At 41.4% G+C, this 16,334-nt stretch overlaps 1 protein-coding gene and 1 long non-coding RNA gene across 4 annotated transcripts in view; one reads left to right on the top strand and one right to left on the bottom strand.

Annotated features, from left to right (window-relative positions):
- Positions 1–1,404: 1,404 nt before the first annotated feature.
- On the top strand, positions 1,405–2,219 carry LOC116058760. The gene is made up of 2 exons (XR_004107113.1): positions 1,405–1,533; positions 2,079–2,219. It is a non-coding gene; the product is annotated as an uncharacterized LOC116058760 (long non-coding RNA).
- Positions 2,107–16,334, bottom strand: part of plod1a (procollagen-lysine, 2-oxoglutarate 5-dioxygenase 1a) — a 36,332-nt gene continuing 22,104 nt past the window's right edge. Inside the window, exons 15-20 of one of the 3 annotated variants that reach the window (XM_031311197.2) lie at positions 16,143–16,208; positions 14,956–15,060; positions 13,095–13,241; positions 7,787–7,912; positions 6,674–6,799; positions 2,107–2,512 (exon numbers count right to left, since the gene is read on the bottom strand). In XM_031311197.2, the coding sequence (XP_031167057.1) occupies positions 2,357–2,512; positions 6,674–6,799; positions 7,787–7,912; positions 13,095–13,241; positions 14,956–15,060; positions 16,143–16,208 (726 nt within the window). In that variant the 3' untranslated portion in view covers positions 2,107–2,356. The remainder of the gene's footprint in view (positions 2,513–6,673; positions 6,800–7,786; positions 7,913–13,094; positions 13,242–14,955; positions 15,061–16,142; positions 16,209–16,334) is intronic. The other 2 variants (XM_031311213.2, XM_031311206.2) reach the window with 2 other exon arrangements.

The following is a 16,334-nucleotide window of genomic DNA, read 5'->3' as shown; positions in this document are numbered from 1 at the left end:
CCCTTAACATCTCACTGTTATTGCATTTTGTTTCCATTTCTGAGGTGTATTTTAGATCAGTCTCACCATGCCAAATCTGGCCACAATGAGCATCTATTCTGGGATGGCTGGCCAGGCTTCATCCCAGCACTCGACATCAGGAGAGACTTTGAGTTAATGCACAGTTCACACACTCTTCAGTTCACAATTTTATTCAAGTTGTGATAGCTTGTAACAAGAAATTACAACGGTGTGTATTTAGTTCCACTTTACTAACAGCTGACCAAGTACAAGAAAAATTATGCTCAGATTCCAATATGAAATCTCACAAAAAGCTGTTATATTGCAAATGTAAAAAAAAAAAAAATCGGAGTGTGGCTTTTATGAAATAAAATATACACAATAAATAGAGGCTTTAAAGGCTTTGGAGTGTCTCAGTTCAAGAAAGAATTAGAAAAGAATTTCTTTGGATACACAAAGGCAAAGTTAGTGTAACTTACTGAACTAAAATTCAAGTTTTACACAAACGTTTCTAAGAAATGGAAGCTGAACTGATGATTTCCTGAGAGAAGTCCAGCTCGAGGCCCAACAGGATTTATGATCCGCACGACGCTCTCCAGACCAAACAGGAGCCCCGACGGCCGCACCAAAGTGGCTCCATGTGGAATGACGACAGCAGCTGTTGCTCAAGAAAATATTAAATGTAAAAAAACTTCTCCGCTGTAATACTGCTGGTTTCTTACAAATTCAATTTAAAACCTGATTAAGCATCAAGCACAAACCTGAAGTAGACAATGAAGTCTTTTCTTAAAGTGCTCATATTATGCTCATTTTCAGGTTCATAATTATATTTAGAGGTTATATCAGAATAGGTTTACATAGTTTAATTTTCTAAAAATACCATATTTTTGTTGTACTGCACATTGCTGCAGCTCCTCTTTTCACCCTGTGTGTTGAGCTCTCTGTTTTAGCTACAGAGTGAGACCTCTCACTTCTGTTCCATCTTTGTTGGGAGTCGCACATGCTCAGTACCTAGGTAAGGACTACTAGCCAGTCAGAAGCAGAATATGAGGGCGTGCCCTGACAGTAGCTAGGTAAGGACTACTAGCCAGTCAGAAGCAGAGTATGAGGGCGTGCCCTGACAGTACCTAGGTAAGGACTACTAGCCAGTCAGAAGCAGAATATGAGGGCGTGCCCTGACAGTACCTAGGTAAGGACTACTAGCCAGTCAGAAGCAGAGTATGAGGGCCCTGACAGTAGCTAGGTAAGGACTACTAGCCAGTCAGAAGCAGAGTATGAGGGCGTGCCCTGACAGTACCTAGGTAAGGACTACTAGCCAGTCAGAAGCAGAATATGAGGGCGTGCCCTGACAGTACCTAGGTAAGGACTACTAGCCAGTCAGAAGCAGAGTATGAGGGCCCTGACAGTAGCTAGGTAAGGACTACTAGCCAGTCAGAAGCAGAGTATGAGGGCGTGCCCTGACAGTAGCTAGGTAAGGACTACTAGCCAGTCAGGATTAAATAAAGTATCTTTTGAGCCTAGTTCTCTAACTTTGTAAAGACATGTTCATGTTAAAGGAGAAATCCGGCGCAAAATGAACCTAGGGGTTAATAACACGTGTACAGAGTCGACCGTTCTCTGGGAAATGTTTTCATGCTAATCTAATGTGACCAGTTTTAGCGTAAACCGCTAATTAGCTTATAATGCTAGTCGTCGGGGCACTGGTAAAGTAAAAAGAAATCACTTTAATTTTAGGCTTTTATTTTCACAGGACAGATGTAGACATGAAAGGGGAGAGATGTGCGCCCGCTCTACCAACTGAGCTAACCCGGCCACATAAATCTCTATTTCTACACCACTAACAAGGCTCAATAGCACCACACTTCCACGGTAGCATAATGAGGGTCCCTACATGTAAACCGAAGCATTGAGAACTTTGTAAGTGTACAGACAGTTTATTAAAAAGATAGTTTATGAAGACAGTACCGTTCACGTATACAGGCAGGCGCCATCTTGGGAAAACAGTCACGACCAGTCGAACAACGAATGCCGTGTAACCAGTAACCATTAACATAGCTCAAACACGTTATTAACACTAGGTTCATTTTTCGCCGGATTTGTCCTTTTTGTTCCATTATGTATCATGGGGCACTGATTCTCTACTGCTAATAGGTTGATGAAAATCATGAATTGTCTATAATTCTTTAGACAGAACCGATATCTTTTGGGGCTTTAAAAAAGAAAAGCAAATGAACTAATGAAAAGAGCGCCGGCCACCGCTCCAGATCAGAAGACGAGGCTGCGCTGGGATGCTGAAGGGTGCAGCCCGTGTGAGCGTCCTGTTTGGTCTGGACTCGCCGGTGATGTGACGCCATCTTCAGGGATCCACGAAGGACACGGCGATGTAGCGCACGCCGGCGGTGGTGGGCAGGCCTTCGTGGTAGTGGGTGAGGCGGCCCGGGTGCATGAGGCTCCAGCCTTTACGGGGAGCCTGGATGGAGCAGTCGTAGCGGAGGAACCTGCACCCTCCACCCTGCAGTCACAACACAACGCACATTATCACCTGACACCTTAAAACAAGTCCCTCCAGAAAAACGTGATTATGTGATCGCATAATTCAACGCATAATCAGCCAAAGTCCGCATATTTATGCGGGGGCCACATTTTTTTCAAATACGCCGCACTTTCGCCGCATAAATTGCCGATTTCCGCGCAAAATCTTAGCAGAAAGTTGAAAAATGTTGCGTGTACTTCACACAAGATCAGGCATTTTCCCCTGTTGCCATGGGAACGTTATGAAGTGACGTTATGAAGTGACGTAATTACGCGACGTGGACGTCATCGAAAAGCTGCAGACCCCGCGATGAAGCCACGATGAAACCAGAGTTTTTTGCAAGTTCCCGCAATTTCGTCGCATAAAATTGCATAAATGTCCCGCATATTCCATCGCATTTTTTAAGAAAACGTGACGCATAATCAAGGATTTTTGCCCAAAACAATCACAAAAAAACTCCACATTTTTCTGGAAGGACTGTTTAAAGGAACACGAGTTTCATCCCTCCAGTTTCAAAGTGGGTTTGACTTTTGGTGAATTTAACCAGTAAGGTGGTTTCACCAGCAAGCTAACTTGAAGGAAACTTTCCTTTTCCACCGCAGGAACTTCACAAAATGCAATGTCAGTTATATATATATATATATATATTAGTGCTGTCAAACGATTAAAATATTTAATCGCATTAATGTCATAGTTAACTCGCAATTAATCACAATTAAACGCTCAATTTTGTCTATTCTAAATCCTTGATTTCTTTTTGGTCCATTATTTTATCTCATTTTAATGCTCTTATCAACATGAAAGCCCAAACAAGTGTGTGCGGTGTGGTGTTGTAGTTTTTCTAACGTTACTAGTTGTTGCAACAGCATGTGAAAAAAACTACAAAGTTTGATAGGCCAAAAAGAACGTTAATCTCGCGATAAAAAAAATTGACACCGTTAAAATGGGTTTGCGTTAATGCCGTTAATAACGCGTTTAACTGACAGCACTAATATATATATATATATATATATAGTGTTACATTTGCTTAAGTGTCTTCTAGGTCTTAAATAATTTGGAACTGGTCTTTGTTCTCCTAGGTCCATGTAATGCCTCTAGTGCTCTTTTTTATTTTTTATTCCATGATGTTGTAGGTCCGTCGCTCGTCCAAATAGAAGTCCGCTGTATTACGACTAGAAATGAGACCAGCAGGCAACTTATTGCAGCCAATCAGCTTTCGTGTTATTGGCGCGAGTCTCTTTCGGATTGTACCACAGACAAACAGATTTTATTCTTCAGCTACGGGGACGTGCAACTTCAGCCATACTTGGCTGAACTGAAATTAGGCCTTAAATTTCATTCACAAAAGGTCTTAAAAAGGTCTTAAATTTGACTCTGTGAAACCTGCAGAAAATCTGATGTATGCAAGTTCCAGGTACTGGTAGGTTCAGACGTTCAGACCAGAAAATCTGATCTGGCGATTCGCCGCAGGCTTGTGCGGCGGTGAGAACAAAAATAGTGACCGTCGTTTATCTCCAGGTCAAAATTACCGTCAGCCTCTCGATGTTAAGAATACTTTCCATGAGGCCGTTTTTTGTTTTGTTTTTTTTTTTAGCTTTGACAAAGCGATCTATCATGTTTTCCCACACTCGCCAGTAAAAGGCTTCTTCTTTTCCCACTAGGCGTCTCTCTCTGACCACATACTAACGGCTGTCTGACTGTCTGTACGTGAAGAATCATACAGACGTTTGTAGCGGCGAAGCTGCTCGGCCAGACTTCCCAGCCGACCACGTTGAACCATAATCGGCTCTTCTTTTGTAACTCGGCGCGCGATGGAGTTACAAAAACTCACGAGGTGCACGACCACGCACTGCGGCAACGTGCGGAGTCTTGGCACGGGACACGACGCGACAGACCTGGTGACGTCATTTTATGGTTCGCGCTCCTCGCGCCGGGAAACCCGCAGCGACCATCAACCACGCTTTACAGGTTGTTGAGCTCCTGCAGTGGAAAAGGGGCCAAGAGTGTAAATCAGATCGGCTCCACCCGTCCAAATGTGTTCATTTGAACTGATTTTATTTAAATTACAGAGTATATGTGATTTCTAGAAAATGGCCTATAACGAGAAAAACCACCAGTGTTGTTAGAATAATTATCCACAATCAAATATTATTTATTCTGTACTTAAAAATGTACATCTTTTCAAAAATATTAGGTTAAATTCTCAAAAAGCCTTGTGGGAATTCTTACCCACTACATAACATATCATCACAACCGCTTCCCAAATGATAGACACTGTATTTAGCGGTTGTTTAAATCCATGTAGCATAAGTCCAGTTGATTGACGATGTAGGGAAACAACATGGAAGCAACGACTGAAAACGAGGCTCCGAGCTTTTCAGCTTCATGCAAAGAAGATAGAAATGACAAAGGTAGTAAAAAAAAGGACACAAATAGAAAGTTTGAAACACCGGGGGCGTAGATGTACATGCCAGAAATATGATGGCGTTCCGTTTCCAATGACGTGATTCTGATTTCAGCACCATACTTCATCAAACCTCTGAGCTTCTCTGTGTTCGTTTTCATTACTATGAAAGTACTTTGAAAGTATTTTCTAATGTCCCAGAACCCACTGAGAGTGAGTCTTGTGTTTGGATGTTTTAATCATCAAACTGTGTTTTTGTTCCAGCGCTCGGCACAGATCTGAGTCCGCCCGTCTGCGTTTATCGCCGGCTTTCTAAAGCTCTGTGCGCCGCTGTTTCCTGGAGAAGGCAGCGCTGTCTTTTTTTTTTACTTTTTTTAGTTAAGAAAATGTACCCGAATCCATGAACATGTAAAATAGTCCTGTAATCTTACGTTAGGTCTGCTGTATTAGTGCATTATGTATTAAAGGTGCTCTAAGCGATGTTGGGTGACGTCACTTCTTGTTGACGTTTCGAAGTATTTTCAAACAAAACGAGGCTAGCTCGCCCCTCCCTCCTCCTCATCCCGTCCCCTCCCTTCCGCACACTAACCCCCCAACCCCCACCCCCAAATTCTTGTTGATTATTGGCTGGAACTCTGTTTGTTATGTTTGGTGGTGCAGGTTGGCCAGTTTGTTTTGTTGTTTGTGGAGCCTGGGCTGTCTACAGAGACCACGTCTTTTTACAGTGTGTTCAGGGGCCAGGCAGCTAGCAGATAGTGAGGAGATGTTTTTTACAGTGTGTTCAGCGGACAGGCAGCTAGCAGATAGTGAGGAGATGTTTTTTTACAGTGTGTTCAGGGGACAGGCAGCTAGCAGATAGTGAGGAGATGTTTTTTACAGTGTGTTCAGGGGACAGGCAGCTAGCAGATAGTGAGGAGATGTTTGCTGTATGTGACAAAAAATGTTGTAGCCTAAAAAACGCGTGACATCGCTTAGAGCACCTTTAATATTAAGACCGTTATTGTAAAAAGAAAATCTGATACCCATACCGGTACCAATACTGTGACTTTTGGCGTTTTTCCATTACATAGTATCTGCTCGACTCAGCTCTACTCTACTTTTGGTTTTCCATTATGAAAAAAAGGGCTCACCAAAACGGACATAAAAGCATATTAACCTAAGCACTACTTTCTTCGATAAGAGTTTTATAAATTCCATTTTTAACAATAAGAAATTACAATATTTCATTTTCATTTCTTAACGGCACAAATCTTTGCATTTATTTTTCAGCTCCTACTACGTTAGACAGCCAATCAGCAGCATTCACAGATCTTGGTAGAAGCATGCTGCGTGCTTATTGGCTCACTGACGCTGACGAGATTTGCTCCTTAGGTATTGGTATTATTTGGTATTGAATGACGAGGCATTTTTCAATACTCGATACTAAGGAGGCAATTCGTTAGGTGCCTAAAATGTATTGAATCCGCCATCCAGCCCTAGTTATTATCAGCTGAATCTGTTTTCAGAGCGAAAGCAGTGCGGCTGCTCACATCAATGTAGTTATAGTTATCATTCTTGGTGTGAACGGGACTTTAATCTATAAGTTTGTTAGGCGTCGTCTAATATGCACAGTTGCTTGTGTAATGGGACTGTATGTTGGGTACATTTTGTTCTTACCAACTGTTCTTTTAAGATATAGTAACCGTGAGTTACCTGTTGGAAATGTAAGATTTCTACCAACCTCTAAACACACTCACCTGGTAATCAGGGCCCACTTGATTGAGCGCAATGTTAATAGTGAAAGTGGAGGCATCATGGTGCGGTCTCAAAGACGGCTGCTCGTCTGGCTTATATCTAACTACAAAGGCCAACTCAAACTGAGCCTGGAAACACACAGACAGAAAGGAGTCATGCAAGCATTCGCATAGAAACGGCTCATCTGGCTACAGACAGAGTGTTACTGTGTACACATGTACGCCCCGCACAGCTCCTGATCAATAAAGAAAAGCATCAGAATGGTTGCCGCTCCAGCATTCACGTCCAGAGATGGAGCAAAGAAGTAGAAAGAGAAGATCACCTGCATCATCATATCCTGGAGCTTCTATTAAAGAGTAACTTCGTATTTATTCAACCTGGACCCCTATTTTTTTTGTGTGTCTAAGTGACTGATGGGAACAACAATCTTTAAAATCGGTCCAGTATTAAGCGTGATCGCTGCAGTCGGTAGCAGCAAAACAAGCTACAATGTAACATTATTGGGCAATTGTGCACCTTAAATTTACGTCCACAAAAAGTTCTGGTTTTGCTGCTGACAGGCTCAGATTATTATTCTCAGTGTCTGACTACATTATGGAAAGGATCCCTACAGAGATAGACCTTTTAGTTAAAGAGTAAGATCCTTTTTGTTTAACATTAACAGCCCCGAAATCGCTATTGCCATACCCACCAGACTCCATGTAAATAAACAGTAATTTTATCATTGTTAAACACACTTCATTCAAAGTCAACAGAAACAAAATAAAACTATAAAAAGCCGTCTTGGTTCGTCTTTCCACTGTTCCAACAATCACCACTCTGGTTTGGTTGAAATATGGGATCCTTTCCATAATTTTGTCAGACACGTAGAATAATAATCTAAGCCTCTCAGCGGCAAAAACAGCACTTTTAGTGGACAAAATTTGCACATTGGCCTTTTATGATTACATTGCAGCCCGGTTCACGGCTGTCAGTTACAGCGTTCTCACTCGATGCTGGACCAATTTCAAAGATTTTTGTTCACATTAGTCACTTAGACACCAATGCATTGGTAAAATCCAGGTTGAAAAAAACCCCCGAAATTACCCTTTACCTGCCAGCTCCACCCCATTTACCTGGTAGTCAATGTCTTTGCTGTTGAGAGCTATGTTAATAGTGAATGTGGAGGCGTCATGGTGAGGGGCGAGCAGGGGCTGCTCGTCCGGTTTGTACCTCACCACAAAGTTCAGGGGAGAGGCACACTGATGAGAGAAGACATTTTAGTCAACAGAACACACAGGAACCAATGAGAGAGCTGTAACGGATGGTTACAGTCATTTTCAATTAGTCAACACATCATCTTATAGCCTATATTTTATAATAATGAGTCTGTTCCCGTTTGAATTTGCTGTTAAGGCAAACACAGCACTTCCTCCATGTTTACATGTTGTCTTGAAATTCAGTGTAATGTACCGTCACTTCCGCAGCACAACTTCCATCATTATCCATCGCTTCCATTTTGCCATTTGTTTGATCGTTGTTGAGATACTGTCAATCCAAACTTCCTGCACAGATGCTTCACATTTCCAGTGCCTCAAAGGGCATACATCTTCCCTTCCCTGATAGGGTTTTAATTTGAAAGCAGGACAGCACCGAATGTTTGGCAACCAAAATTATTTGGCTGAAAATAGCACCAAATAAGTGAAAAGAACGAATAAATTTAACCAAACAATGACATTTTTGATGAAGCGATCAAATAGCAACCAGCGTAGAGTGAGAGGCGCCATGCTTTATAAATGCAGCAATCATGTCGGCAGTGTGGAGGCATTTTAAAGTGTCCGAATAAGATCATACCTGCAAACTCAGAACGGCTGAAAAAGGTGACACATCTCTTTTTTATTTCTAATAATAATAATAATTAATTTTTATTTATTTAGTGCATCCCTAAATCTGCAGTAAGTATTGAGTACAGATAGGCGAAGTCCCTCCCCTTCCAGTGGACCGCCATGGGACCTTAACTCGGGAAAAATATGAACTTAGCGAACGAACGGAGAGAGACAAATTATTCTTTGATCTCTTTTGAATTGAGCCATGAATTACCCATTTGATGTTTGTCAGTTTAAAAGATAATTTTGCAAGTCCAGAAAGTCTCAGTTTATTGTCAAACTGTTGAAGTGTAAGACTGTGAAATGACTTAATTAGAAAGACTCCACACTTCAAAGTCGCATGGATGACGTCTCTCTGAAGCTACGATGTCTGTGTGTATCGTACCGGGGATGTAAGGTTGCTCACACGAGCAGAGGATCTCGCTCGTTCTTTTTCTTCTCTGCTGATAAAACTTCACTGGATAAAACACATCAGGTAAGATAACGTTACATGTGTTGTGGAACAGAGCTATGCTAGCTAGCTAGCAAGTTGAGCATCAAGCTAGGTGATGTAAATTGTGTGAGACGAGAGATGTAGTAATGTAACCACTGAGCGGTTTCACACTAAACTAAGTGGTCATGTGACAAACCTACGGCTAACTGAGATTTTCTTCAGTTGAAAAAATCTCTTTTAAACTGACAAACATCATATGTGTAATTAATGGCTCAATTCAAACGGGATCAAAAAATAATTTGCCTCTCCCCGTTCACAACCGTTCACATTTTTTTTGCGAATTAAGGACTCATGAGGTCCACCGGAAGGGGAGGGACTTCACCTCTCTATTGTTGACACTAGCTTAGCAATGATAAAACAAAATGCAAAGTGGAAGCGGATGGATAGAAGTAGTGAATGAACATGACTTTTTTGTTAAACTGATGGAATTAGTGTTGGGGAAATGTAAATTATGCTGAATGTGAGACAATGGGTACCATGTGAGCTATTCATTTCACACCTCAGTTTGTGTCCAACCTTTATTAGCAGCTGGCTTTTGTGCTTTTTTTTATTAGCATTTGCAGGGATGCACCGAATCCAGGATTCAGCTTCAGATTCGGCTGAATATTGGGCTTTTTGACGGGGTTCTGTTTCTGCCGAGCCTTAGAATTTTTTCCCACCGAACCGAACCCTACGCTTGCACTACGCGCGCTACGCTGGTCGACGTAATGACGGCGCCGTTGATTACGGGAAGGTGTTTACGTAGGTGGAGCGTTTAATGCAGTAGGCTGAGAGAAAGTGGAAATGGATCTCGTGAGCAGAAAAAGTGTAGTTTGGCAGTACTCTCAGTCAAAAGAAGGCCATTCAAGTCCAGCTACATGTTCAATTTACAATGCTGATTAGTCTGGTGGTGGCGAGGACCCTAAACTATACACAACATCACCGCTGTTACAACATCTGGTATGAAACATCTGGAAGAATACGAGTTGTGATGAAGGAATCTACAGACAGCAGCCAAAATGCAGCAACTTCAGGTACGGCAAAGGAAGGACAGTCACTGCTGAAAACTGGTGTTAACCAGACGACCATTACCAGCTTATTACACTGCTGTGGACGTTGTTTACTTCATTAATGTGTTTACTGTGTTAATGGACTGAGAATGGGAGGAGGATTCGGTATTCGGTTTCGGATTCGGCAGAACAGTGGATTCGGTATTCGGCCAAACCCCAAAAATCTGGATTCGGTGCATCCCTAATTTTTTGAGAACCACCACCGTGGTTGAACAGAGAAAAGCACCATCCACAAATTCCAACATTCATCTATCCATCCCATGAATCCATCATTTATCTAATTGAGAATCTAGAAGAAAAAGGTTAGCACAGTTTAACCTTACAGAGTAGCAAAGTGGGTTACAGTATTTTCTTTTAAAACATTAAAGGATAAGTTTTGCAATTTTCCAAGTCTGTCTTGAAAGTCGCCCGGTACCCATGTGTCTCCTGGGTAATTTATAACACTGCTAGTTTATGTTACTGACATCAATATCAAAGTGTCTCAGCATGAAGATATCAGTGTGTTTTTTACTTTTGTACTGATAGTTGGGAGTTTATTGACTGGCCAGACACCTGACATTGTCTATACCGAAAAGAAACAGGACCTTTGGATGCCCCAAATAACTCCTCCCACTTTGCTACTCTAATGGACTGCCAGGTGCACTCTGGGAATTACAGAACAAGCACTACTGTACAGCAACGTCCATTCTGCAACAAAGCTGCAGACAAAAAGTAGGATAAATGACAGCGTCAGTTCATAGCAAACATCATCCTTTTAGGAAGCAATATTACTGCAAATGATGTTCTATCAAGGAGATCAATTTAATGGCCTGCTCACACCGTCCGTGTTTCACGTGAATTTGGCAATTCAATACAAAGACGCAAACTCACAGTGGGAATGACGTAACCGGAGCGTTGTGAAATCATGAATTTGCTTGAAATTTTTTAACTTAAGCGAGAAATTCGTGTAACGCTGTGTCACGAAAGCCAATCAGTGTTTAGATTCCCCTCATGCCCTGACGTTGTTGGATCAGAAATGGAGGAACAAATTATTGTAGCCGTCTGTGGGCACCCAGAGCTCTGTAGTACCTCATTATTTGGACAGAGACCGGACAAAAAAAGGAGCTTTCTTTTGGGAAAAGTTAGCGGAGAAGTTGGACTACCTGATAACATGAAAACATGTGCATGTAGTTGTTTTTGATGGAGCAGCTCCAACGTTAGCAAAGGCCTGATCGATCTGAACTTCATTCAGAAAACAAGCATTTTAAAAAAGATCTGCTTGTCGTCTTGCGGACAGACTCTTTACAAATTGCCATAACGATGTTGTTATTTCGGGATACTTCTTATCCGTTTACTGCAATGACAAAACGGCCAAATCTAAACCTCAAGAAGCGCTGGAAGCAGCACTCATCCAGACGTAACATTACCGTGCTTCTTGCTCCGCCACACGATGTTATTAATCCAGAATAGGGCTGCACAATATATCGTTTCTATATCGTCATCATGGTATCAACTGGAGCAATAAACAATCGGCGAAGGCTGCGACATATCGCGAGACATACTCAGAGATTTTTTGGTTGAAAGAAAATATCTGTAGAAAACTACTGCACTTTAAAATGTAACTGTCACTTTTTTTAGTGGGGCCTTTTATGTTCAATTCAATGTTTAATAAAATAAAAGAAAGTTGGAAATTATTTCCTTTCATTTGTTTTAAATTCTACGAGCAGTTAGTTGTATTATAGCAGAATACTGAAAGCAGCAGAACTACGAACACTTTAATATCTGTTTGTTTATCAATATTCAACGTTATTGCATATTTTCCTCATATTGTGCAGTAGAGTGCAGATCGGGTCGCATTTTTCTGTCCGAGCCCGACCCGAGCCCGACACTCTCCGACAAAAATCTCATTATTTTCTCATACTAATAACACATGTACGTTTGTTTGTGTGGAGAGCTGTTATTAAGCAGCTGTAGGAAGGCCCTCGGGGCAACAAGCACACGTTAACACAGGCGCGCACAAGAGGCCCAATAATAAGCTGTTTTAAATTCAAAATGTTTAATGCCTTACCGCGCTGATGTGACCGAGCCCGGCGCCAACCTCATTTCTAAATATCTGTCCGAACCCGGCCCGGCAGGTACCGTCGGGTACCGTGGGGCTCGAGTCGGGTACCCATCCTCTATTGTGCAGCCCCAGACATGACAGCGTTTGATTTTCCAACAATTCGGGACTTCCACAACAGGGACAAAGCAGCAATAGTGGTTATTTCGGCCATATTGATGACGGAAAGAATTGCTGTTGGTGCCTACAGCTCAGTAACCTGACTCCGTCAGATGGATTGCTGCGCATTTGCTCGGCATATCCATCTGGGAACTTTCCATTGGAGAACTTTTGGGAAGGGGCCAAAATACTGGTTAGCTGATTGGATAAACCATCTGTCTATCACCACCTATGTTGGTGATAGACGGGCCAAATCAACCAATCAGATCAACGATATATCAAACTCTTGCCGAAACCAGTCGGGAGAAGAGCAAAAACATCTTTTCCTCCGAGAAAATCCTCCAGTGCCGTTTTTTGCTCTTCTTTCAATGAAGGAATACTTTCTAATTCGGATAAAACTTGCACGATAGCTACGCTCATCTCATCCGTGGAAGCCGCCACGTTGTTTAGACTGAACAGTCGCCTCTGCGTCACACCTAAACCCGCCTCAAAACCAACGCTGATTGGTCGGACGTTTGGCGAACGGCTCCAAATTTTCTCTGTCTCAAGATGCCAGACTGATCTGCGAGTGGAAAACTGGAGCTCGCCAGATCAGGACGGTCTCACGAGGCTAACAGCTCAGGCCGGCAGGTAACGCAATTAAAACACAAATTATACCGCGATCAAACGCACACGAATGGCGCGACGCGAATAGCAACACGGGCGGTGTGACATAGAATATTTAAATGTCCTCCAAACTCAGACTCATGTTCACCTCACAAGTTTGTGTGCCACTGAAGGTTTTAACTTCCTGTTCCCACCCGTGTTCAGAAGCCTTACCTTTGTGTAGTAACCAGGATACATTTTCTCCGTTATTGGTGCTATATACTCCAGTAAGAACTTGTGCCATTCCTTTTCAAAGTTGATTTGATTCATGTGGATATCGATAGTGGGGACATTCTCATAGCCACCTTGGATTCTGGTGTCCTGACAAACAGGAAAACAAATCTGTTTAGATAAAAAAAAACTCAACACAACTTGAGATGCAGATGGCAAATACCGATGGCCAACTACCCAACAACAACAAGTCATTATACAAATAATGACAATTACTGAATAACAAAGAACAATGATGAGCAGTGGTGTAGTCTACGTCAGTCATTCCCAAACTGTGGTCCGCGGACCACTAGTGGTCCGTGAGGTTACTGCAGGTGGTCCGTGGAAAAGCAATATAAAATATTAAATAATAGTTTTTTAACCTTCATTTTACCAGGGATTTCCCATAAAAAGAATATGTATATTGATATAAAATTTTAATTTAAATTAAATTGTCAAGTTATTGTGTGATTACTAAAATAGGCTAGTGGCGCTCGGCCGTGACGTTCAAGGTTTTGAAATGTTGACTGTATCCAAGTGTTCTTATTACTGTATAGATTTAATACTCCATTGCTATGGAAATAAGCCTGATGTTCAAATTAACCTGATTATGCCCTCGGGCGCTTGAGTAAATAAATAAATTAAATATGTGGCAGCCGTTGTGTGCTGTAAACTTTCTTTTAACGAGCCTGTTGTACTGATGCGATGACCAGTTATAGTTTTAGTTTACATATTTACAGGCCAATATATTTATATACAGTACAGTATACCCACTACAATACATAGACCATAGACAGAGACTACACCGCTGATGATGAGATGTGTTTATTATATTTTCTGTTATCTACAGGCGGCCTGAATGAGGTATGTTGATTATCGTTGGCGATGAGGATTATTTATTCAGAATCTTTAAGCCCAGTTCAGACTGACGATTCCCGTTAAAACTTGCAGCTACTTGCACCGTGCCGGTCTGCAGCGTTCTGAAAGCTGCCAGTTCACACCAACGAGACGAGACGAGACGGTATCTCATCTCCATAGCAATGTCTCTCTGTACCTCCGTTCTTACTTCTGACTTTCAGGCGTTTTGTAGCTGGATATTCCATTTGTTGCATCTTTATTAATGTGGATAACGTTAGTGATAGTGAGATACTTGCTACAGTTGCATTTCTAGTAGAGATAGTGATTCACTACTGTACAGCAATGTCCATTCTGCAACAAAGCTGCAGACAAAAGTAGGATAAATGACGGCGTCAGTTCATAGCAAACATCATCCTTTAAGGAAGCAATATTACTGCAAATGATGTTCTACCAAGGCGATCAATTTAATGGCCTGCTCATTAAAGAGCTGATAGTGATTCACTGCTCTGTTTTAACGCTGCTCCTTCTCTTCAGTCACTCTCTAGCTCGCTCCAACACATACGTTGAGCCTCCGTCTGAAACTCTGACGTTTCCACCAGTTTACAGTTTGTAATATAGAAATTGATCATTTTATTTCTATAGTTTGTATCTGACTCGACCAGCTGACTCCTCTATCGGCTGTTGAAACAGGTGACGTCTTCTACGTTCTAAAACCAGCCTCTGGAGACTCCACCAGCGGAGTCGCAGCGACACCGTCAGCTGGGTTGAGTCGAGCTTTATCAAACTTTTTTGATATATTATTATATTATATTATATATTTTGATGATTGATTTTTTTTAACTTTATCAAAGTTATTATCAAACTTTTCCTGCAACATTCATCTCGTCCTGAATCTTTGGTCTGAACTGGGTTTAAGAATTAAATCAAAAGAAGACGGGTACAAAAAGACGTCCATATAATTACATACCTTATTGCCTCCTCCTGACCATTTCCCGTAATGTTCCATTTCTTCAACAAGGTGGTTACAAGCAACATCAGAGAAAATTGGGAACCAGTACACATCGGGACAAGGCTGGGGGGCAGAGGACACGGTACAATTTAACCACTGACATTACATATTCCATACAATGGCACATTTATAAAGAATATCCTTTGAACTTTGTCTGTACAGTCCACTGCAGTGACAGTATTTTTTACAGAGGTTTTAGGAGTAATTTCTGGGGGTTTCTTTCAACCCTATTTTCCCATTGATTGCTGTCTAAGTGACTAATGTGAACAAAAATATTTGAAATTTGTCCAGTATTGAGCAGGAACGTTGTACAGTGACAGTGCAAACCTGGCTGCACCGTAACCCTATAGGGCAAATGTGCATCGTCAAGTTACGTCCTCTAACAGTGATACTTTTGCCGCTGACAGGCTCAGATTATTATTCTAAGTGTCTGACAACATTATGGAAAAGATCTCTACAGAGATAGACCTTTTTGTTAACCAGAAACAGCTCAGAAATCTCTATCGCCAAACTCACCAGACTCCATGTAAATTTACAGTACTTTTAGCGTGTATAGAGCCAGCATATTTCCACATGTAAATGGGTAAATTAACTGTTTATTCAACCAAACCAGAGTGGTGATAGTTGGAACAGTGGAAAGATGAACAAAGACGGCTTTTGATAGTTTTATTTTGTTTCTGTCAACTTTGAATGGAGTGTGTTTTACGATGATAAAATTACTGTTTATTTAAATGGAGTCTGGTGGGATTGGCGACAGTGACATGGATGTGCCATGTTAAACAAAAAGGATCTTACTCTTTAACAAAAAGGTCTATCTCTGTAGGGATCCTTTCCATAATGCTGTCAGACTGAGAATAATAATCTGAGCCTGTCAAGGGTAAAAACAGCACTTTTAGTGGACGTAAATTGAAGGTGTGCATTTGCCCAATAACTTACATTGCAGCTTTCTTCGAAGACTGTTGTTCCCATCAGTGACTTACATACAAACACATGGGGAAATAGGGTCCAGGTTGAAAATAACTAAGTTACCATTAAAATGTGTTTGGTTCTTTTGTATTTAAAAAAAACATCAAATATAATCAAACATTTTTACTATTTCAATATGGGCATCTCATGTAATAATGTCAACTTGTGTTGCAACTCACATTTTCAATCAGCTTGTCTTTCATGATGTAAGTGTAGTTCTCATGAATGTAGCGCTCCTGCCAGTCCTGAAAGAAACAGCATACAGACAGCAGTTTCTAGACAATGCTTCTACCACAGGTACTGATGTCCCAGCGTTAGTATATCTAAAGCCACGCAGAGTAATTAAGTAGAATTAAGACATAATTGGAGTC

The sequence above is a fragment of the Sander lucioperca genome, chromosome 12 (assembly GCF_008315115.2).
Source record: "Sander lucioperca isolate FBNREF2018 chromosome 12, SLUC_FBN_1.2, whole genome shotgun sequence".
NCBI classification, from domain to species: Eukaryota; Metazoa; Chordata; class Actinopteri; order Perciformes; family Percidae; genus Sander; species Sander lucioperca.
This window is presented reverse-complemented; position numbering and strand designations above follow the sequence as displayed.